Below are 21,550 nucleotides of genomic sequence, written 5' to 3'. Positions count from 1 at the left end.
CCCACCACAGAAGCAATTAGTTTCGGAGCAACGCTGCCTGTGCCGGTGTGAAGAGAGAGGGACAGCTAGTGCGAATCGTTCAATAGATGAAGGCATTACAATGTACCGTAAAGCACTTCAGAGAAAACTGCCACTGTTTTGCGAGTAAATGTGAACTGTGAAGTGAACTTCAAATGATGGAAATAGCACTCTATGTCACCCTTATTGGAAAATCTCCTTGGAACTTCCTATTGGATTTGTCCAACCAGACTGCTATAGACTCCAATTCCCATTACATTAGGTTCATTTCCTGTAAGAAAGAGTTAAGAAAGTGTCCCACATCTTTGAGAGCTCCTGGAAAAACCCTGTAAAATGCTTCGGAAAAGCTAATGCTCTAAGCTTAACGTTTCCACAAAAACTGAACAGTAAGAGAGGAATCGGACTTTACTTACACGTTTAGAACTATTTTTGACAAGTGCACGGACACACTTAAAAAGTAGACCAACAATTGTACGGATATGAGGAAGAAAACCTGCTGTCAAAGCATCAAAAGCGGTCTATGAAAAAATGAACAAACGACACAAGAATTGACGGAGATAGAGGCCCAATTAACTTTGCGCCAGCATTAAGTCAAAAGTCCATCCGGTAGCGGTGTAGCGCGGTTTCCCACTTGATAATTGATGGCATTTCGAGAAGGACCGCGCCGCAAACGAGAGAAAACCCGAAAGGAAAGAAAATAAAGGCTAGCCGAACGGAAGCAAAGTCTGGAGAGGGAAGAAAAACAGCGAACAGTGGTGTACACCACAACTTGCACACACATTTAGCGAAGAAAGTGGAAATGATTTGTCATGTCTCTCTTCTTTCCCGCATTTGGAAAGAGTTTCTGCTACGATACGGTAACAACAAGCAGTGCAAAGCAAAACAGATTGGTTTCCTCCCCATCGCATGGTTGTTGCGGATCGACGACCACGACCGTGTCAAAATGCGCTCATTGTGAGTAACATAGCCTAGTAAAAGCAATAAGTCCACCAATCAAGTTGTGAAATGGATGCAGAAAGCATTAGGACACATTGCAAACATATTCCCGCAACCCAGCCCGATAGTAGAGTGGTGGCAGTGAAATTGCTGCCTGCTAATGAAAACATGAATGCTTGCAAAAACAGAAAGAAAAATCTAACATCCGAATTGTGCTCGAACCGTTTTGGGCTAAATGTTCCTCTCGTCGGTATCATATCAATAAGAAAAGCATCGTACATCGGAATGAGAGAGGGCAGGTTTTTAATCTGCATCGCGCCCACCAATAAACAGATAAACTTTATTGCCTTCCCCGTTCTGCTTTTCTACCATCTCTTTATCCGTTTCTCGAAATTCATTCCTTTTTATTTTTCTTTCGCTCTTCCGACGGGAAGGTGAAGAGAACGGAGCGAACAAGAATCAGATAAAGGTGCAATCAACCCATCCTCACCACCAGACAAGTTCAGTACAAGTTTGTAGTAAAAATCGCCGAATCGATTTCTGTTTGTTTTATTACTTAGCAATCAGCGCAAGCAACGTTTTAAAGACAATTTTTTTAATTAAATAATACGTGGATTGCCAGCGGGTAGGAAGCTTTTTTGTTGTAAATTTCAAAGTCTTATTTATTTTATTTAAAACATTTGCCACCAAAATCTACCACCAAAAGGGGAGGAGAGCCCAAAAATTATGCACTTTGTTGGTTCGTTCAGCTGTTTGTGCTCACTCAGTTTCACAACATAGCGCAACCATGCATAAAAAAAAGCTTCCCGCAACACACACACACACACATCGCCGTTTCGCGCTTTTGGTATTCCGGTTCGTGGCGTTTTGTGTCTTTTGCGGTCTCCTCTCCCTCCCTCTATCCTTCTCTTTCGCTGCTCTGCTGGCTTTTTATTTTATCATGAGTAATGGAAATTCAAAATGTATCTTTTTGCTGTTGTTGTTGTTGGCCACCCCTTTTAAGGTATATGAAAAACCAAAACATTCCAGGCGAAACATTGGCGTGGAGTGGAGAGTTTGCAATGCTCGCGATGAAACAACAACATAGTTTTTATTTTGTTTGCAATGCAACAACACAGTGTGTATGTGTGTGAGTGAGTGTGGGTGTGTGGGTGATGTGTACACCACAATCGTTTGCTCCTTTTGCTGTGCTTTTTACTTCAACGCTCAGCTGCTGTCCGTCACTCACTCAGCGGCATGAGTAATGGGAAATGTAGAGAAATAACAGACACATCCACCTTGCATTTGCAATGAAGCAAAGGCTTCAGAGCAGCTTCAGTAGCTTGCAAGAAGCATAGGGAACGGGGTTCAATGATAGACACACACACACACACTGATGCTGCAAAACTGCAGAAAATGTGGCGAGAATTGAGCAACATTGAGCTACACTTTTAAGCTGCACGTCACATATCTCAAGCAAGCACCTTCAAACCCTGCCGCAAACAGAGCAAATCAAATGAATTATAGTGACGGAACTATACTATCACTTTGAAAAATGGCCCTTCATCTTCGACTTTTAAGATAGGAGTGTGTGCCACGGGGGAAAAAAGCTTGCCAGCCACCGGCAGTGCTAAAAAATAAATAATTCATTTGAAAAAACGAAAAAAACAAAACAAGCGAAACACCAACTCCATCATTTCAAGTGTCACACGTGAACGCAACGGCCCAACAGCAAACACCCGGGGGATGAAAAACGGGGGCACCACGTGCTGTATTCGTGGAAATTAAAAATGGAATTTTAATGGAATTAAACCAAATTATGTAGCTGGTTGACCGCTAGTGAGTTGTATGTAGCATTAAACATTGAATTTGCCTTCCTAAAAATATATATTTGTATATTTACATAATACAATCGGACACCGCCAACAGCAAAACACATAAATTATACTTGATTTAAATCCTGCTTTAAGAAACGTTGGTGCGTCTGCATCACAGAGCAATTAAACAACAATCAAAACGTCACAACTTTCACTTTCTTTGCCGACGCCCGGATAGAGCAAAAAAGATAAACTGATCCATAACACAAAAGCTTCAAGAAGCATGAGCGCGTTCTGCACGTCGTTTTAGACAAAGCAAATCGCTCCATCTCGTTGACTTTTAAGCGGCTTATTGAGTGAGAGCCTTATGGTGAGCCTCACACAGGATCCAGCTCTTGTTTTTTTTTCTCCCCCGAGCATAAAGCGTGCACAATTAGCTTTCGCGTAATGCATCTCTCCCCCACCAGCTCCAGCGCTCCACCACCATCACCTCTGATTAAGCTTGATTTAACTGTGAAGTTGTTGTTTTTTTTTTTTTTGTTCAATATTTCAATCAAAAATCAATCATTGCGTGCGTTTGTGCTGCAGCGCGGTGCCCGGAGCCCGGATGGCCGAGCCGAGGATGGATGGATTGAGTCGAGTCGAGAGCCCCATCATAAACTGAATTCGTAATTAAATCCCATTCAGCTGGAAATTGCAAACTCTGCACTCCCTTCCGCTCGCCTTTGACGCGCGCTTGACTGACACACGCATCAATACCCACCCAACGTTGGGGGGAGGAGGCGAGAGGCTCAGTTGCATTATCTGATATCGCCACATCATATTAATAATTAGCGGAGCATAATCCAATACACTGAACGGTCGGCGGCATCGGCGGTGCTGGGCATCGACGCCGGACACAGTCCCCCCCCCCGTGTGCGCGGGCATATGAATATGGCAGTTTAAAATTATTATTTGCAACTTGCCGAGGGTGCAGGCACACAAACAAAATACAAATTTTAGTCGGACAAAACATCAAACTAAGCGACAGTGGCCCAATGTGAACTGATTAACACAATACTTGGTACCTTCATTGGACCAAAAAGACATGGCGAGAGCAAACGCAAGATATGTGTAAATTTGAGTCCCGCAAGTGGTCCGGCTCTCTTTCCTTTAAACCATTCCCGAATAATGTAAATCCCTTTTGTGAACGATTTTGGTACACTTTGCATCGATCACGAGCGCACACAGGACACACAAAGCGACTGACTCCTTCTTCTTCCTCATTATCTTCCCCCCCCCCCCACCAAACCAATAAGCATTATTTATAATTTCCAATAAAAGTAATTAATTAACGCACAGCCCCCCGTTTTGAGGCTTCTGTTCCCGCTTTTTTTTATTATCCCTTTTTGACAGCGTTCATTCAAACGAAGAGGGCTCTGTTTCCCTACTGGGTAGAACAAAAAAAAAAGTGCACTTATTTGTGCATGTCACCCCCCCCCCCCCTTCCTTTTGCAGCATGGAGGGAAGGCATGCGCTGTGTGCAGGATATATAATTATTTTTCGTTATTAAAACGAAGCCAGTCCCAGGGGGAGCTGCATTGGCGTCGGCATATTTAATGCATGTTTGGGGGGTGGTGGGTGGTGTTTGACCAGTATAATGCGTTATAATAATATACAAACAGAAAAAAATCGCACTATTTACTGCGTACAAATATTGCACCTGTGCCAACAGTGTGTGTGAGGTTGGTTTTTTGATAGCAAAGACTAACACATTCGCGGTTCGTTTGTTTCGTCGTTTGGTGGTTTAATTTTAGCGCCAGAGCTTTTTTTTAGCCAATACAAAAATAGGAACATTCGTATTGACGTGTTTCTCTAGCTCGAAACGAAAAGAATCGTTTGAAAGTTTTGCAGCTGACGCCCTTTTTTGTTTAAAGTTGTTTTCAGTTTCCTCGCCGTTGCGGGATTGTTTTGGCAAGGGATGTCAGCACTTCCTCTTTTGGCTTGCGTTTGTGGTTGAGTTTAGCTAATAACAAACCAAACTCTATACTACTACAATGCAATTCAATAGTGATTCCACGTTACAATCATTCCAACGGATGACAGATCATCGCTAGCTCTCCATATCTCCAGGTGCGCTAGTGGACAGAGCCTTTGCTGCCAGCTCCGTCTTGACCTAAACCTTTTCCTTGGCTTGGAAGGGAAGTCGCAACAGTCTACTACGGGGATTCCACAATGATTCATCGTTTAGTCAGATACACAAAAAAAAAAAACAAACCACGATGAGCCCCCGGGAGGCATGGTGAAGCTACAACAGTGGGAAAATGTGTGTGTGTACGTGTTGGTGTGTCTTCTGATAAACGGTTTACAAAAGGTGACAGTGGATGCATAAGAAAAGGCAAAAAAAAAGAGCAAAAGTGAAAGAAGCGGTGATAGGAAGCAACACACAGTGCCCCGTCGCCGCAACACGTCATAAGAAAAGCCCAGGCAAAAGTGTAAGAAACGAAAAAAAAAACCAAGCAAACGAAGCAACAGCACACACAGCGCAGGCAAACCGCTGCTCGAAACCAAATCAAAACAAACTTCTCCTCTTACCCCCTTACCCTCTCTCCTAACCGCTCCTGATTGCTTTTCTTCCCCGTGAGTCCCGTCTCTGCCGCACAGGCACATCCCCGGCAAAGGCGGGCGAGCGTGCGCGAGCGAGGGGCGGACGAGGAGGTCGTTTGATGTGTTTCCACCGCGTTTTTTTGTCTTCTTCTTTCCTTTCGTTTTCGTTTTCCTTTTACCCGTTGTACTGCTGCTGCTGTTGCTTCTTTGCGGGGATGTGGAGGTTCGCTTTCCTCTCCTTCCGCGCGCCTTGCTCGAGTCTCTTTCTGCTCCACTTTGAGGCGGGAGGGAGGGTGGGGTATGCCATACCGTCTAGCGCGCGAACGACCTTGACGGGTGGTGGCGGTCGGGAGTGACGGTGCCCCCGCTTACCCACAATCAGGCGTGCGCCCGCCGCCTCAACCACCACACGCGAGACAGCCAATTTGGCCCACAAACGCGCCAGAACCTGATTCACTTCTTGCTGCGGCACACACACACACACCCGATAGCGCACACAATCCCACCCACCACCCCAATCGACCCAATTCTGCACACCCGTGGTCCGCGCCACCCGGCCGTTCTCCTTTCTCCACTAAGCGCGCACGAGACATCTAACCCCACCCGCCTCCACCCGCGGTACCGTCGGAGATCGTTGACCGAGAGTCGATAGTAGTAAGCAGCTTCCCACCGTTTTGCCTTGGCCTTCATTCTTCATCATACGTCCTTCCCTTCATCAGCCTGTGCCTGATCTAACCTCTCTTTTCGTCACTCTTTGCCACCCTGCCCCACTTGTGTCTTGGCAGCCCTTTTCACTAGCCGTAAATTTTTATAGACCATCCGTCGGGTTGGGCGACGCGGTCCCTTCCTCCACACACACACACACCAGTGACCTTTTTTACTCGTCTCTTCCCACTTGCTCGCCAGCACTTCACACTGTTGACGTTGAGCGTGAATTGTACCGCACTGCGAGACGACACACACACACACGCACACATACACTTTCCTTTTTCCGGTGTAAGCATCATGCCCGTGTCCCATGCCCGGCCCCCTCATAACGCAGCAAGGAAAGGCCGCCCCTCAAGGACGCGAAATGATGTGACATAATCGGTGGTTTCACTCAGGGTGGGGGAAGAGGAACAGACCTCCCGACCTACAACAAACCTTTAGCGCTGATGGAGGGTGGGGGAGTGGGGAGTCTAGGGTTCAAGTGTCCGCACTTGCACTTGTTGCAAATTCCTCACGTTCCTCCCACCGATCGACGAGGGTGGTTTACGGTTAACGGTGGACGATGACGTCACACCATTTGGTAACTGTCAACCGGTTGCAGCGGTCGTTTTCTGTCGCGTGTTGCGCCACTTTTTCTATGGTGTGGAAGTTGTTTTGAGGGGGAGGGAAGGTTCATGGAACAATACTTCAGTGAGCTGTGAGTAGTGTTGGGCAAAGTTGGCAAACATCTGGAGTCGACTCTGATCCGACATCGAAAATAACGAAACCCGACTTTGGAAGGCAAGTCTGCCCTGCATTATCTGAAGTCGTTTGGAGTCGTCTGGAGTCGTCTGGAGTCGTTTGAAATCGTCTGGAGTCGTCTGGAGTCGTTTGAAATCGTCTGGAGTCGTTTGAAATCGTCTGGAGTCGTCTAAAGTCGTCTGGAGTCGTCCAGAGTCGTTTGGACATCGACTCTCGCTAACTCCAGACGACTCCTGGCGACCCCGGAGAACTCAGGGCAAATCCAGACAACTCCGGAGCACTCAAGGCAACTCCGGACGACTCCGGACAACTCCGGACAACTCCGGACAACTCCGGACAACTCCAGACAACTCCGGACAAGTCGTCTGGAGTCGTTTGGAATCGTTTGGAGTCGTCTGGAGTCGTCTGGAGTCGTCTGGAGTCGTCTGGAGTCGTCTGGAACGGTCCAGAGTCGTTTGGACACCGTCTCTCGCTAACTCCAGACGACTCCTGGCTACCCCGGAGAACTCAGGGCAAATCCAGACAACTCCGGAGCACTCAAAGCAACTCCGGACAACTCCGGACAACTCCGGACAACTCCGTACGTCTCCGGACAACTCCGGACAACTTCGGACAACTCCGGACCACTCCGGACAACTCCGGACGACTCCGGACGACTCTGAACAACCCCGGATGACTTCAACTCCGACTCCTGGCCGAACTAGTGGTTCTCATTTTGCCGGTGTCGGAATCGGACTAACAATACTCGGAGTCGGACGACGGAGTCGTGGGTGTGCTCAAGAGAGCACATTACTACCGGTGAGATTTACGGTTCTATGCTCCACGCCAGTAGCTCTCCTGATAATACCACCACTTCTAGACCCATTGATTCTACTCGACTATGTCAAACGAGTTCATTGCCCGCTAAAACCTACACTCACGACTCACATTCGGGGATGGGGTCTCGCTGTCGTCACCTACTCGCGTTGCTGCGGGGTGTGTGAATTTACGCACCTTTCGATCACCCATTTGCATGCGAATTGACAGTGTAAATTAAGCTACGGTTGCACGATTGCAGGAAGAAAGAGAAGCTTTGAATGTCCCATCTAGCGCGCAAACGGCGACAACAAAAACGTAATACACTGTGTATGTGGGGCCTGTGTTTAGAAGTGAGTGAGAGCGTGAATAGTGATTACAAGGTTTACTCTTCTCCACTCAAATGGTGACTTCAAACGAGCTCTCGTTGAGTAGCTTACACCGTGTATCGTCGTTCAGCAAATCTACCAGACGCAATCGATTAGAAAGTGGAACACCAACGTACACCAACAACAACAGGAACAGTGTGGTTTTGTTGTTGTTTTTTCTCTCTTTATTTTTTATTACTCTCGATTCAAACCCGAAACAAGATGCTAGTCGCGTTCAAGGCGGGGTGTGAGTTGTGTCTTTAGCAAAAGCAATCTAATTTATGAGCCTCACCATAACGCACACACATTCACAGTGACTAACGCACGTCATTGGATGTAAGTAGCACCGTTTGCCGGGCATGTCTGTTCCCCCTTTACATACTCCCCGCGGGCTCGCGTACTTTCCCGGGCCCGGCGGCCCCCGGTCGGCATTTGTTGGAGCGCGATTTGTTTTATAATAGCTTACCCCCCCTTACTCCGAACGTCCCCCTCCTAGCACACACTGCGTCTTCTTACCCCACCCTATTGCAGTTGCCCCCGAAACAAAAAAGAATTGGAAAAAGGTTGCTGGCAGGAGAACGGAGACGGGGGGAAAGAGAGCTCTCGTACCGCTTCGCTCCGTGGTTGATTGTTTGTTTGTTTTGAACAGCTGAGCAGAGTCTCGAGAGCTGTGTGTGTGTGTATCTGTGATGGTACGCGACGAAGGTCAATGCACTGGGCGATGTGTGTTGTTGCGGGCGATTGGGACAGGAAGGCAGCGCTACTAAGGGGCCGGCAAGGCAGCAGGGAATTCCCGACGGTCGACAGTATCTCTCGCTCTGTGTGTGTATGCTTGCTCACCGCACCTCAGATATGATTTGAACTAGAGGTTGCATCGATGACGCAGCCAAATTCGTACACCGCTCGCCCTTCCTAGGGGGCAGACTCGCGCCTTCGAGGAATGTCGCTCCCTATCGCGCTCCACACGTCGAAAGGAGACACACTTTTTCGCTGCTGTTTTTGCCGCTGTTGTTGTTGTGCGTACATCACCCAATCTGCTGATATCAACAAACCGGACGACGCTGCGAGACGGGTGAGCGGCAGAGAAAGAAGAAACGTTGGGTATCTTCTCAATGAAGGTGTGTCTAGAGCAGCAGCAGCCACCGCCGCAACCTTCGCATCCTCATCGCCACTGAATCAACAATCTCGTGTGTACAGTGCGGAGGTGAGGAAGAAGGGAAAGGTATTAACTGGGCCACCACACGCCATTCGCCAGCATGCGGTAGACGCAGCATTGGGGAAGACCACGGGGAGAGTTGTAGCGTCGTCGTCGTGGACCCTCCTCACTTCAGCGCGATTCAGCACAACACACTCGTCGTCACACATGCCGACACGAGCACCAGAGTTCCACCAGTTGCACACAGGGTCGCTCTGAACGCTATGAATGAATTTAGACGCCGTCGAACCACTCACAAAAACACACACACACACACGGTCTGGGGGTCTTTTTGAATCGCCACCATTTGAAACGTCCTTGACATTCATCAATCAATCGTGAAGCCGTGAAGCCGACCTACTACTGCTGCTACACACTATCGACGGAGGCAAGCAAGCTGACACACCATAGGGAGAGAGAGGAAGCGAGCGCGTCGCGGTGTAGTTTTGGCCCATTTCGTAGTACACCGGACGGGATGCCCCAGCATCGAACATCATACACAACCCCGGGGGGGAAAACATGTGCGCCCACAGAGCGGTGGGATAAAATTGAACCCCCACACAACCATTCTTCTGCTTCCTCGTGCAAACGTGCGCAAACAAATCACTTCCGAAAGCAGTCGGTCGTCGTCGTCGAAAAGTTGGTCCGTCGTCCGGCCGACCGTCAGTCAGATCACAGGACGGACAGGCATATTGGACAGAGAGAGAAAGAAGCCTTCCCAAACCGACCGACGGACCCGGTGTGTGTAGGCGCCAGGAGTTCATTTCGTACTATCCTCGACCTCCAGCAACAACATGTGTGTGCGCTTGCATGGTGGCGTATGTTTGCCAGAGAGTCCTGCCATGTGCCTACAACACACTTGTCCATCTTCTCATTCATTGCTCTTCTGTGCACTGCTGCTGCTGCGCCTGCTAAAAAGGCGTTTGCAATGCCTCCATCGCTAGGCCCCACACAACAGCAACACACGCGCGTGCGGCATTAACCGGATATGGTAACGACAACAAACGGACGCGCGTGGCTGGCTGCTTGCTAGAGCTACTATCACTACACTACTCCACACAGCTGGCTTTTTGGGTGGTTGGTTGGTGGCTGTGGGGACCGATGAAACGGGAACACCGTTCCTTCCTAAACCACCAGCTTGGGAGTGAGTAGCGAGTGGGCCCCGCAGGGCATTGAAAGGGAATGTGGATGATGCAGAGCGCTTTCGAATTCACTACGGTACACTGGCTGATTGTGCGTGTGTGTGTGTGTGTACAGGTTTGTTGCTAAAATCAGCTGATTCTGAAGCCTTTTGCGGGCGAGCGGATTCTGACCTAACCGAGGGAATGGAATTTTCCTATGAATGTCTGGTCCATGCCATGAGCCTGAAGGTTTGGGTATAACATATGCTTCATCATCATCATCGTCATCATTCTGTAGGCCTTCATCATCATTATTGTATACACTACAAGAACCTATTGGAATTCCCAAAGAAACTAAGTCAACAGTGCTTGTACAGGCTTACCGCAAATCGTTCTTTCGATGCATCGCAAAGCATCGTATGCCATTTTGTGCCGTATTTACGTACCTGTAAAGAAAAGAACAAAACATTATAAGAATGTGGACCAAATGAATAACAAAATTGAAGTAGTAGTTTCAATAAGTGATAGTCGATTTGAATTGAAATCGTTGCAAGACTACACTGTCGCACGCAAAGTAGTTCAAAATCAGATACATTGGTGATGATGAGATTCGGCAGTCTGGGAACATTGACGACCTACTCATTCCAGAGAAGACATCCAGAAGTCTCAGGGTACTAAGGTATAGCGCAGTAGAACCTAACAGGAATTCTTCTACTCCAACGGCGTTGAAGTCTACCGAGTCTATAGCAAGACCAGATACATTGGTGATGATGAGATTCGGTAGTCTGGGAACATTGACGACCCACTCATTCCAGAGAAGACATCTAGAAGTCTCAGGGTACTAGGGTATAGCGCAGTAGAACCTAACAGGAATACTTATACTCCAACGTCGTTGGAGTCTACCGAGTCTATAGCAAGACCAGCTACATTGGTAATGATGAGGTTCGGTAGTCTGGGAACATTGACGACCCACTCATTCCAGAGAAGACATCCAGAAGTCTCAGGGTACTAAGGTATAGCGCAGTAGAACCTAACAGGAGATTGGATGACATGTTTGTCAGATGCTCGCTACTGATTAGGTGGCTCCGTAAGAGCATTAAATGTATCAGCACATTTTGAATTAACGTTCAAACCCTTTTTGCCAGCTCCAATGAGTGATGATTCTAGCGACAAGATTACCATCCGCTACAGGTGAAACATCATACATGAAAGACTTCAAAGTCATTGAAGCAGCCTGCTGTGCGAGAGCGTCATAAAACTTAAATCAAAATGTGCCATGTTCTGCCGTATCATTACGCTCCAGCAGTTAAGGGGGAAACACCCCAAAACGTCATCTTTCCTTTATACAACGCAACTAAAAGCGCTATCCGTTATGTGTTACCCCCGATGGCAAAAACAGAGCTGACACAACCCGCAGCAGCTGAGCAGGAGAAAACACAGTTTTCCATGGCCAGCACCACCACCAACCCACACTCTCAAAACTCACTCAACAGGAATGAAGGTAATGGCGGTGTGTGGTAAGTTTGCCACACTTTCGATTTCTTTACAACCAACGATTCGTTCGGTCGGCGCGGGGGAAGAACACGAACTAAGAGCGGAATGAAATTGGAGCAAAGTTAAACCCCTTCCTCCCCCCCCCATTTCCATCCACTTTCCACAAGAGGAGCATCAGGGAACGGCAAAAAAGGTTCTCCACGGATCGGTTGGTCGTTCGTTGTGTTTATTTAACTGTTACGGTCGCCGTGCTACGACGAGGGAACAAACGACAACAGCACGACGAAAGGAGCTCTCCCCCGCGTTCCCGGGGCACGATAAAAATCAAAAGCCATTCGAAAAAGCCAACAACTTTTGAGGACGGCCAATAAGGGAGGGGCGAAAGCAGAACCGGGAGCATTATAATGTGTAATGCCACCGAAACGAGCGTCGGAAGCGCACCGGCTACATGTTGACGTTCATTTTCCTTTACGATATGGCGGGGAAGGACATTAAGCCCAAAACCCCTGGCAGCCCAAAATTGAAAGACTGGGACCGACTGGCTGTTGGAAGGGATGTAAGGCGATTTGGTGGAGCATTTTCAGTGCACAGCATATCCACCACACATAGCATCATCAGGTGCGTGTTTCGTGACCGGACAATCATGGGACCCATTTTTTGTTGTGTACCGAGAGCCGACGAGGAGAGCAAGTGTTCCACCAACACCGTTCGTGCTGCTTTTGTTTTTTGATAAATCGATTCGATTTCGTAAGGATAGCGCCCCAGCAGCCCACGGGGCGAAGGAAGCTTGTCTCTCGCGTACATCATTCGGTATGCGCGTTTGTTTGTTGTTGTTATTTTTTCTTCTTTTGCATTACCTTACGCAACCGACGGGCGAAGCGTATCGATTTTCCTACGCCACAGCTCTACCTCCTTTTCTCACGCGCGCACACACTCACAGCTGTCGCCGGCCTCATTTTATGGCTTTGTGAACGATGAAAGCTACCCATAGGAACGCTAGAGGGTTTCCTTCTTCCTCCACACTCCATTTTGGCAAGCACAATAGCCGAGAACGGTGTTTCTACATACACACAGGCACTCTCCTTCTCTCCGTAGTTTCACTTTCACTGTTTCGTGAATAATTTCAGCAGTAAAAGATGGAAAGAAGGCACACCCCAATTCCACCGTACGTCCTTCTATCGACGTCCCACAGCAGACGACGAACCCAAAAAACAAAGAAGGCTCGCTCACACCGCAAGCGCCCGCGTCCGGGTGAAAGAGATGCAAAATGAAGTAAAAACGCCGGCCAACCGCGAATGGAGACGCCCGGTACTGGGTGTGCGTTGGGTGAATATAAGGGGTGTTGCGTTTTTATAATGCCCCGTTTGCCCGCCATTGTTTGCCAACCAAGAACACAGTAGGAGCAACTCAACCTACTCCTCCCTCTTCTTATGTAGCCGCAAGAAGATGGAGGAACCGCGCTGAAGCAAGATTACGTGATGGCACAAGCGCCAATTTCCCTTGATAACCGAGACAATTCTACGTAATATCAATCACCCCCCCTTCATTCCTCTCCTTCCCTACCAGCATCATGATTGCCTTCTCTGCGCCCATCGTCACAAAAACCCACCCACACATATCCAGCACCGATCCAAAAGCGATCGATTGGCTACGGTGTACAACAGGACGACGACGACGACGACGACGACGACGGTGGCACAAAACCTGCTGGATCGAAAGAAATTAAGAAACGCTTTCGTTCGACGCACGACGTCTTTGCCCTGGGGTATCGCCCAATCCCCCCCCCCAGCCCATATCCTCTCCCTTGTCCCATTCCACCCGTTTCGGCGTCGTTTTCTTATCGAATCGATTTTTCTTTCCCAACACAGCTCCAAATTCCAATTTCCACGACACAGAGGAGCGTGTGAGTGAGAGGAAAAGTGCGCAAGCGAAACAAAGCGAGAGCGAGAGAACAGGAGCGAGTGAGACGCTGCTCTCGCACTCGCACTCGCAAGAAGTTACGAAAATCTCTCCATTTCTTGTGCCGTTTCAACGAGGGCTGCGCGCGCGCGCGAAAGGGAAGGGAATAGTTTTATGTACTGATTTTATTCTCGTATGTACTCCGCGCCGCCTCCTGTCGTACACAGGGCCACCACGACCACCCCTGTTTCACTCTCGCTATGTAACGCTGGCAACCAGAGCCTTTGCGACGGCAGTACTGCTTCTGGCGGAACCTTTTGTGTGGCGCACGATGATACCCAGAAAGAGCTTCGAGGGACGCATACGCGGAGGAAAAGGGATGCCTGGGTGGGAGACGTTGGAGACCACGGGCAGTTGGGACGATATTACACTGCCCCTGCAGAGACAGCTAAATTGGATGGCTTACCAGAGATGTTTTTTTGTTTTTGTTTTTTCGGTCGTGTGGTGTTTTGTCTGCCGGCCGGTTGTATTTTTCCTTTCTTTAGGGTTTTATGCTCCACCGAGTGTTTCAGAGCATTGCAAATATTTCTACAGTAATATGTCCTGTAGTATGTCCATTAAAATACTTTTTGTTTCGATTAGTCCAACATTTTAGCACTTTGATTTTCAATAAGCTGCTAGTAACTGCAATCTACAGTTTCATTCATGCATCATTCATTCAGTTCGTAACACTGGCCGTATCTGCAACGTCCCTGGCGGTGTAGGTACTTGTCCGAAGTTATCCGAATTTTCCCAACAAGATCAAATGAAGGTTCAAGGTGTTCTGGATGGAAGTAGACAGAGTTGCGCCAATTTGCGGTCGATTTTGTTCAGCAATGAAGTGCAACAAAATGAATCAAAACTGTACCAATAACAACACAAAACCAGTGACTTATTTCGTAGCCAATTATATAATCTTAAGGTGATTGTTGAATATTGTTCAACTATAAATATCCATTGGACGGCAAACTGAAAGTATGATGCCTTTCTGAACACAATCGCAACTAAACATTTGCTTTCCGCAATACTAACGAACGTTTATATTACCCTGGTACGTTTCTTTGAAGGTTTTTTCTCGTAAAAAATTCTTCTTTGGTGTTCATTGTTGTTGAAATTAAATTGTTTGACGATTCCTTTTTATTGATGTTGTACTACAGTGGAGCGCCGTTTATACGGGTACCTTTTGTCCGGCTATCCATTTATTTGTGCTGTTGAGAAATGACAGTCCAATACAAAGGTGACATTGCGTTCTGAGGAGGATATTTGGAAGAAACGGTTATCCGAGCACATTGTCATAACAAGAATACAATAATTCATGGAAAATTTCAAATAATTTCACTGGAAACAGATAAAATTAATAAAAATTGGCTAATTTGTATCAAAACATAAGATACATTTCAAACAAAAATCAAGAATTTGTGATTAAATAGTTTCTTTGACTCATTATCCGTGTTATTCGCATATCCGGGCGAGATCAAGTCCCGATGAGCCCGGATAAACGGCGGTCCACTATAATTTAATAGTCCATTATTAATTTTGAAGGTATCGGGATAAATTATTGGAAAATAAATTCAAACTAATACAAACAAAAGTCTAATCTCCATACAGCTAATCCGATCTACTTAGGAGTTTTATTTGTATAGTAACGATTTAAAGAAGCTCAGATAGGCGCATCAGTATTTCAGCTGGACGTCAAATGTTTACTTACAGTTGACCAGAGTTCAAAAGCATCTTAACATTGTTTAGCATTTAACATTGTCAGTCCTACGTATTGGGGCACGGTCCATTCGGGGCTTGAACCCTTGAGGAGCGTGTTGTTAAGTCGTGCCAGTTGACAGCTGTATCATTAAAGACCGGCCCGGCGAGTTAACCATAGGTACTAGTACAAAATGACCATGTCCAGGCTTTTTCCATTCGAAAATGTCACCATGCTGAAGGCATCTCTACACTCTCTGACAGTAAAAAATCAACCCTATGGACGTCCTGGAACTCGACAACTGTTTGACTGGAGCTATTCGTTACAATCAATACAAAATGCTCGGGCTGTAGCCGTAGTAAGTAGTTAGGCTCCTTTGCTATCCAGTTGGTAGAAAAGAAAACACTTGGAAAAGAACCACCCAGAAATGGGCTCAAATGACCTTTCACCGACCGCTCGATCTGCTTGAGAAGGTGCCAAAGTTGTAGGTTTGCTTAAAAATGCGCTCCAATAACAGTACATGATGCGCGATACTCAACCGTTAACCGTTAACACAGCACAGTACAGCTTTGTCGAAAAGATGCACTTCGATTTCCTGCACAGCAAAGCAGCAGCGCACATTCAAACACCGACGGCAAGCGGCGGGACGCAACGAAAAGCACACGATACACAAACACTGGACGACAAAGATAAAAAAGATCTAAATAAAAAAAAGGGCCATCGTCGTGAGGCGTTATGCGATGTATATACACACGCACACACACACACGCTGAACGAGTACCCTCCTCTCTGGATGGGGAAACCCCTCGTTGGGTAGGGTATGGAAACGCACGAATTCACACGATAAAACACACTGCAGCAGAAGGAGACGATGAACGCGGGAAGAGAGGGATGGGGGGGGGGCAAGGTCGAATGGACTTGTTGCCCGCCGAGACTCGTTGTCGTCGAGGGCGCGTCAGTAGGTCGCGGCAAGCTTGCCAGGGCGAGGGAGGCCCGGTGCAGCTGCGGAAAACACAAACATACACACACACACACACACACACAGAGCGTAGGGTAAGATGATGGAGCGGCCGCGGCCGCACACTGCCTTGGATGGATGAATGATGGGGCGGAGGTGAATGAACGACCAAACCGACCGACAGACGAACGAACGAAACCGCCCGAAACCGACCCTTTCCCGCTGTCGACCCACAACCGCTCGTCGTCCCGGTACAACAATCAAGTGGCAAGCGGGCTGCTGGCGGTGGGATGGGTGATAAAGGCCGACGGAGGGGGGGGGGGTAGACCGGTGAATCACCATCTTTTCTCCCCCTTCGGAACCGCACACACCCAGATACAAACACACAATTCCATCTGTTGCTTCGCTGTGAACAAAAAAAAAGGCACACGCAAACACACACACACACACACAGAGCAGTGAAGAAAATGCAAAAAAAAACACACACACACAACAAGCGAGAAAGAAAACGCGACGAGCAAAAGTGGCATTCGAATTCCGTCCGTCCGTCCGTCGGTGCAGCCATTTTCTTCCTTTTTTCCGACCCTTTTCACAGCCGATCAGCTGCACACACACACACACAGAGACCGACACAGAAATAACGGTCCAAAACCGGTGGTCTAGCGGAACTAGCGACAGGAAGCACAACAACAACGACGCGAAAGAGCTTCCTCCACCTCCTAGTACGGGCGCACTGGAAGGGGCACGAAAGGTTTTGGCGGTTTGGTTGTGTGCTTGCGCTTCAATCCCGAGGTACACGCGGGCCTGCACATAGTGCCGCTGCCAACAACAGCAACAACAGCAACAACACCAACCAACTTGACGACACATTCATCGCGTTTGATGGAAACACGGCAGCCCTGGCAGGCAACAACACTCCATCGACACACACATACACGATGCGGTACGCGTCTATCATCAACCCTCCGCGCGGCCCCGCCGTGTCCGGAGGCCGATCACCATCACACTCGCGGTCGGGTCGGGTCGATGGCTGCGACGGGGTGGTGGAAGGCGCAAGCTGTCTCAAACCAAAACAAACCCTGGCGGAAGCAAATTTGCCTGTTTTATCTGGTTCTGTTCTTAGCACAAGTGCGTGTGTTTCTCTCTCTGTGTGTCTGTGTGTGTGTGTGTTGGGATTTATTTTAGTGGGTTTCTTTGGTTTTTTTTTTCATTCTTGCTCCCCAATCCCACCGTCGTTGAACGGTATGCAGAGCAATCGACGCGACCCGGTCGGCTACAATATATATCTGGGCCACTGTCAAGGACGGCGGGAGTGTTTTTTTGTTCCTTCTTCTTTCTGCTTCTCCACTTCTCGCACGATAGCATAAGTGTGCCGCCGCCGTCGTCCGCGCCGGTGAATGTTCTGAAAGCTTGCCCCAGCTGGGTGGTGGAGTAAGCTACAGAAGCCGCCGCCGATTCTCGTGAAGCGATAGAGAGAGAGTTGCGATACGGTGGTAGCAGTGTTGCGCGTTTGGAAACTCGATGCTGCACAATCATATCGAGAATGGAATCTGGCTCTAGCACGACATGGCATATTCTTCTAGCTTTGTGGAAAACATTCTCTTTTTTCAGGAGAGAGGAACCTTTTTTATCGCGCAAACCATTATCAACAAAAACGAAACAATCTCTTAACATTGTATGACAAGTAGACCGAGTCCCTTGACTACCAAAATCAGACGTGCAAAGGCGTGCACTACTACTAAACCCGTACTAACACTAACCTGATGTGGTGAGGGAGCCGGCTGCGGTGGCTGCGGTGACGGGCTGGGGCCGCCACCGTGCTGCTGCTGTTGCTGCTGCTGCCCAGGACTCTGCGGAGGTCCGTGTGGTGAGGGAGGCATGTGGCCCGGACCCGGTCCCGGGCTAGCTGCTGGCGATGGCCACGACCTGACCGGTTCATACTGTGGGGGAAAGGAGGTAAACAAACAGATAGAGATACATCAATATTTAAAGTGAAATTGTGAGCATTTTCGCGAGCTGCTGTTGCATTTACATGAAACGATCGACCAACGGGGTTCGCGGCGAATAATCGCCGCAATAGGCTTGAGACGATAAAAGTAATCATGAGGTCCGATAGAGGTTGATGGTCACACGTTTTGCTTAAAATAAAGGCATTTAACGGACGCTCTAAAACTCCGGTTCCTGACTGCACTTTTGATTGTTTGGTGACTACTGGACCAGCGCGCGATAACTCATTTGAACCATGAAGACTTGATCCAACACATCTCTGGTAGTAATATTGCATTTCCAGGCCACGTGGGCAAGTTGCATTGATAATGTGGCCACTGATAATCATATTACGAGTGTACTAAGTCGTTTTGGCCAGTTTGGTTTCGGCGGGTTTGGTGTTTTGGACAGCTACCAATGCTCTGTGTATTCTCCCGCTCGACTAGCCTTGAAACATGTGGATTTTAACTACAATTCCTCGGAACTGTGACTCAATGTACCTAAAACATGTCAAATCAATATTCCCAATATCTTTTCGTGAATCATTTGAATCATTTTCATCTAGCTCAAATTTCTTCACTCAGCCCTAATATCATGGCACCATGTTGTTACCGTTACACGAGATTTTGCTGCTGCATCTTAGGAGACTGCTTTCGCTACACTAGAAGCCTTGGAAACTTGTTTCCATCTGTCATTAGAGCCTGTTGAAGCTTTTGAAATCAAACTTCCTGAATTATTTGATGCTCTTTGACAGATTTGGCCACTTTCGGCGGATGGTATTATTGAAATAAAGCATTCTCATAACAACTCACTCTTTCAAGCCATAAAATGACCAGATATGATGAGTTGCAATACATGACCTACCGACAAAATGTGACCCTGATCACTGCACTGATGCACGGATCTTCATAGTGTCTTCCCCTGAACAATGTGTCCTTACAATGTCCTCACAATGAAATACATTTAATTCATTATTTTGTCATGTTCTACAATCTAAATATTTTGGGGAATTGAAATTCCTTTCTTTTTGATGCACGGTAAGCCACATTCTGATTAATATTTAGTGAAATATAGTAGAAACCCCCTGAAACTGAACGCTCAATTTCACTGGAGCTGTAACACGGGCTTAAGCGTCAATATTCCGAGCAATTAGAGCAAAGCTCTGTGTCAGACAATGACAGCCGTCCGCTGACGAGGCACAAAATAGATGAGAGATCATATTGAGCTAAAATTATTGACTTATTTATATCGCTACTAGGTACAGAGCCATAATCCACTGGACTGGATCAATGATTCCAGTAAAAGACAATTATTTTTTCTGATGCGCTATGTATTGATAGAACATCAAAGGATTCTAGTTAAAAAAATCAAAAAAACAGGACGCATTGCTTAATGATGATTGGTGCATGAAATCAAACGAGAAGGATGGATCAATGTTCATATTTTTATATTTCCATAGAAAAGTATCGTCAATTGAATTCCATCGTACGCTGGATAATAAACACGAACATCAATTAACACCACAGTACAGTGGAACAGTCAATTAGCGTTGGAAGAGAAACGTTCATAAATGCTGCGGGGCTAATAGGCTGAAACGGGCCCGCGTTCAGTGATTAGTCTTCCTTTATTGAGTGTAAAATAACGCACATGTGGCTTCGGGGAGTCGGGACTCCATGCTCTAAACGAACTGCTGCTAATAATTCTTCCCGATTCCAACAGTATCCCCCCTTTGGCTTTGGTGCGATTAAACGAGAGACACCACAATGTACCACTGGTACAACACATCATTTCGGCAACGTGACGTGGGCAACCGCGTAACGATCCCATAATAAGAGCCGCCGCACAAACGGAACCTCTCCCGACAACAGGTCGGAAATACACGCAGGCCGAAACAAGCATGAGCCCCAGCTGACGGTTGGAAGGATACTTATACCGAGGCCGAGCCCTGGGCACGAAGCGGCAAAAAGACGACGTGTTGGCGAGAAGGAGACGCATCAGATTAGTCCTGCGAATTGGGAAGCTAAAGCCCGCCAAACCAGCTGTTTCGCCGAGAAGCTCCATCTTTCTCGCCGGGGTGTTGTTTGTGTGTGTGTTTATCTTCCATCGGAATCGAAATAGGAACTGCCGGCGTCTATTCATAGCCCGATGTGAGGTGATTGTGGCTGCTTACCTGATGCGGCGGATACGGGGTGCGATGGTTCGGTGCGTTGGGACCGCCGGGCGTCGGGTAGCGCTGCGGCTGGTAGGGCGTGTACTGCGCGTTGGCGGGCGGTCCCTGGGAGGTGGGCGGATGGTGCTGTGGTGACTGGCCGGGCGCTCCGCCCGCGGGCCCGCTAGGGCCACCCGCCGGCGGTGGTCCCTGGCCGGGCGGACCGCCGGCCCCGGTGCCGGGCTGGCCAGCGCCGGCTGCCTGCGGGGGCCCGGGCGGCTGCTGCGATCCCTGGCCGGCGGCGGGTGGCTGCGGCGGTGGGTAGCCGCCGCCGGGCGCTTGGCCCGGTGGCCCCGGCGGATATGGTGACTGTCCTCGTCCGGTATTACCCTGCGCAAATACGAGTCGAAAATGGTGAAAGAGAGAGATAGAGAGAGTTAGTTACACATTTGCAACATTCTAATCAATTCTGGAATTCAACCAAATCCCACCAAAAACTCCCACTTATGATTAAACAGTTTTGATTGACCAATTCAGCAAGAAACGTCAACTGGCTGAGTGTGGCAAAAGGTATCAAAAGTCGTAATTAACCACTCTCGTCGAGTAGCGTGTTGTAGCTAATCCTTCCCATCAAACATTACTAGTATCATCACTACTGTGTGTCCCGTAAATTTACGCTGGGAGACAGACAGAGAGAGAGAGAAATAGAGAGTCGTGATACCAATCAGTGTATTGGCATAAATTCCCAAACGCAACATGGTAAACATGACGAGCACAACAGCACTTAGGCAGGACGACCCATCACATCCCAGAAGGATTGCACGCTTATCATACCACCGCTACTAGGGCCAGGCCAGTCGTACACAGCACATCATCGTGCGCAAAAGATGCAGCAGCAACTCCCCCAGCATTTCCTGCCCGAAGATCCCCGCGTGGAATCGACGTGGCGGCCGGCAAACGACGTTAAACAACCGCCAGTCCTGTACACGGTGGTGTTGTGATTGGCGAGTAAGTGTGCTAGTAATGGTAGAATCATCATCAGCATCATCACTCTCTATTGCAATC

General features: G+C 48.1%; 1 protein-coding gene across 19 annotated transcripts in view; it reads right to left on the bottom strand.

The window, feature by feature from the left end:
• Positions 1-21,550, bottom strand: part of LOC120894667 (trithorax group protein osa) — a 129,839-nt gene that overhangs the window by 66,402 nt on the left and 41,887 nt on the right. For all 19 annotated transcript variants that reach the window (XM_040297392.1, XM_040297390.1, XM_040297388.1 and 16 more), the window contains 2 exons: positions 20,507-20,875; positions 18,111-18,290 (listed from right to left, as the gene is read on the bottom strand). In XM_040297392.1, the coding sequence (XP_040153326.1) occupies positions 18,111-18,290; positions 20,507-20,875 (549 nt within the window). The remainder of the gene's footprint in view (positions 1-18,110; positions 18,291-20,506; positions 20,876-21,550) is intronic.

This window comes from Anopheles arabiensis, chromosome 2 (assembly GCF_016920715.1).
Source record: "Anopheles arabiensis isolate DONGOLA chromosome 2, AaraD3, whole genome shotgun sequence".
Classification (NCBI taxonomy): domain Eukaryota; kingdom Metazoa; phylum Arthropoda; class Insecta; order Diptera; family Culicidae; genus Anopheles; species Anopheles arabiensis.
This window is presented reverse-complemented; position numbering and strand designations above follow the sequence as displayed.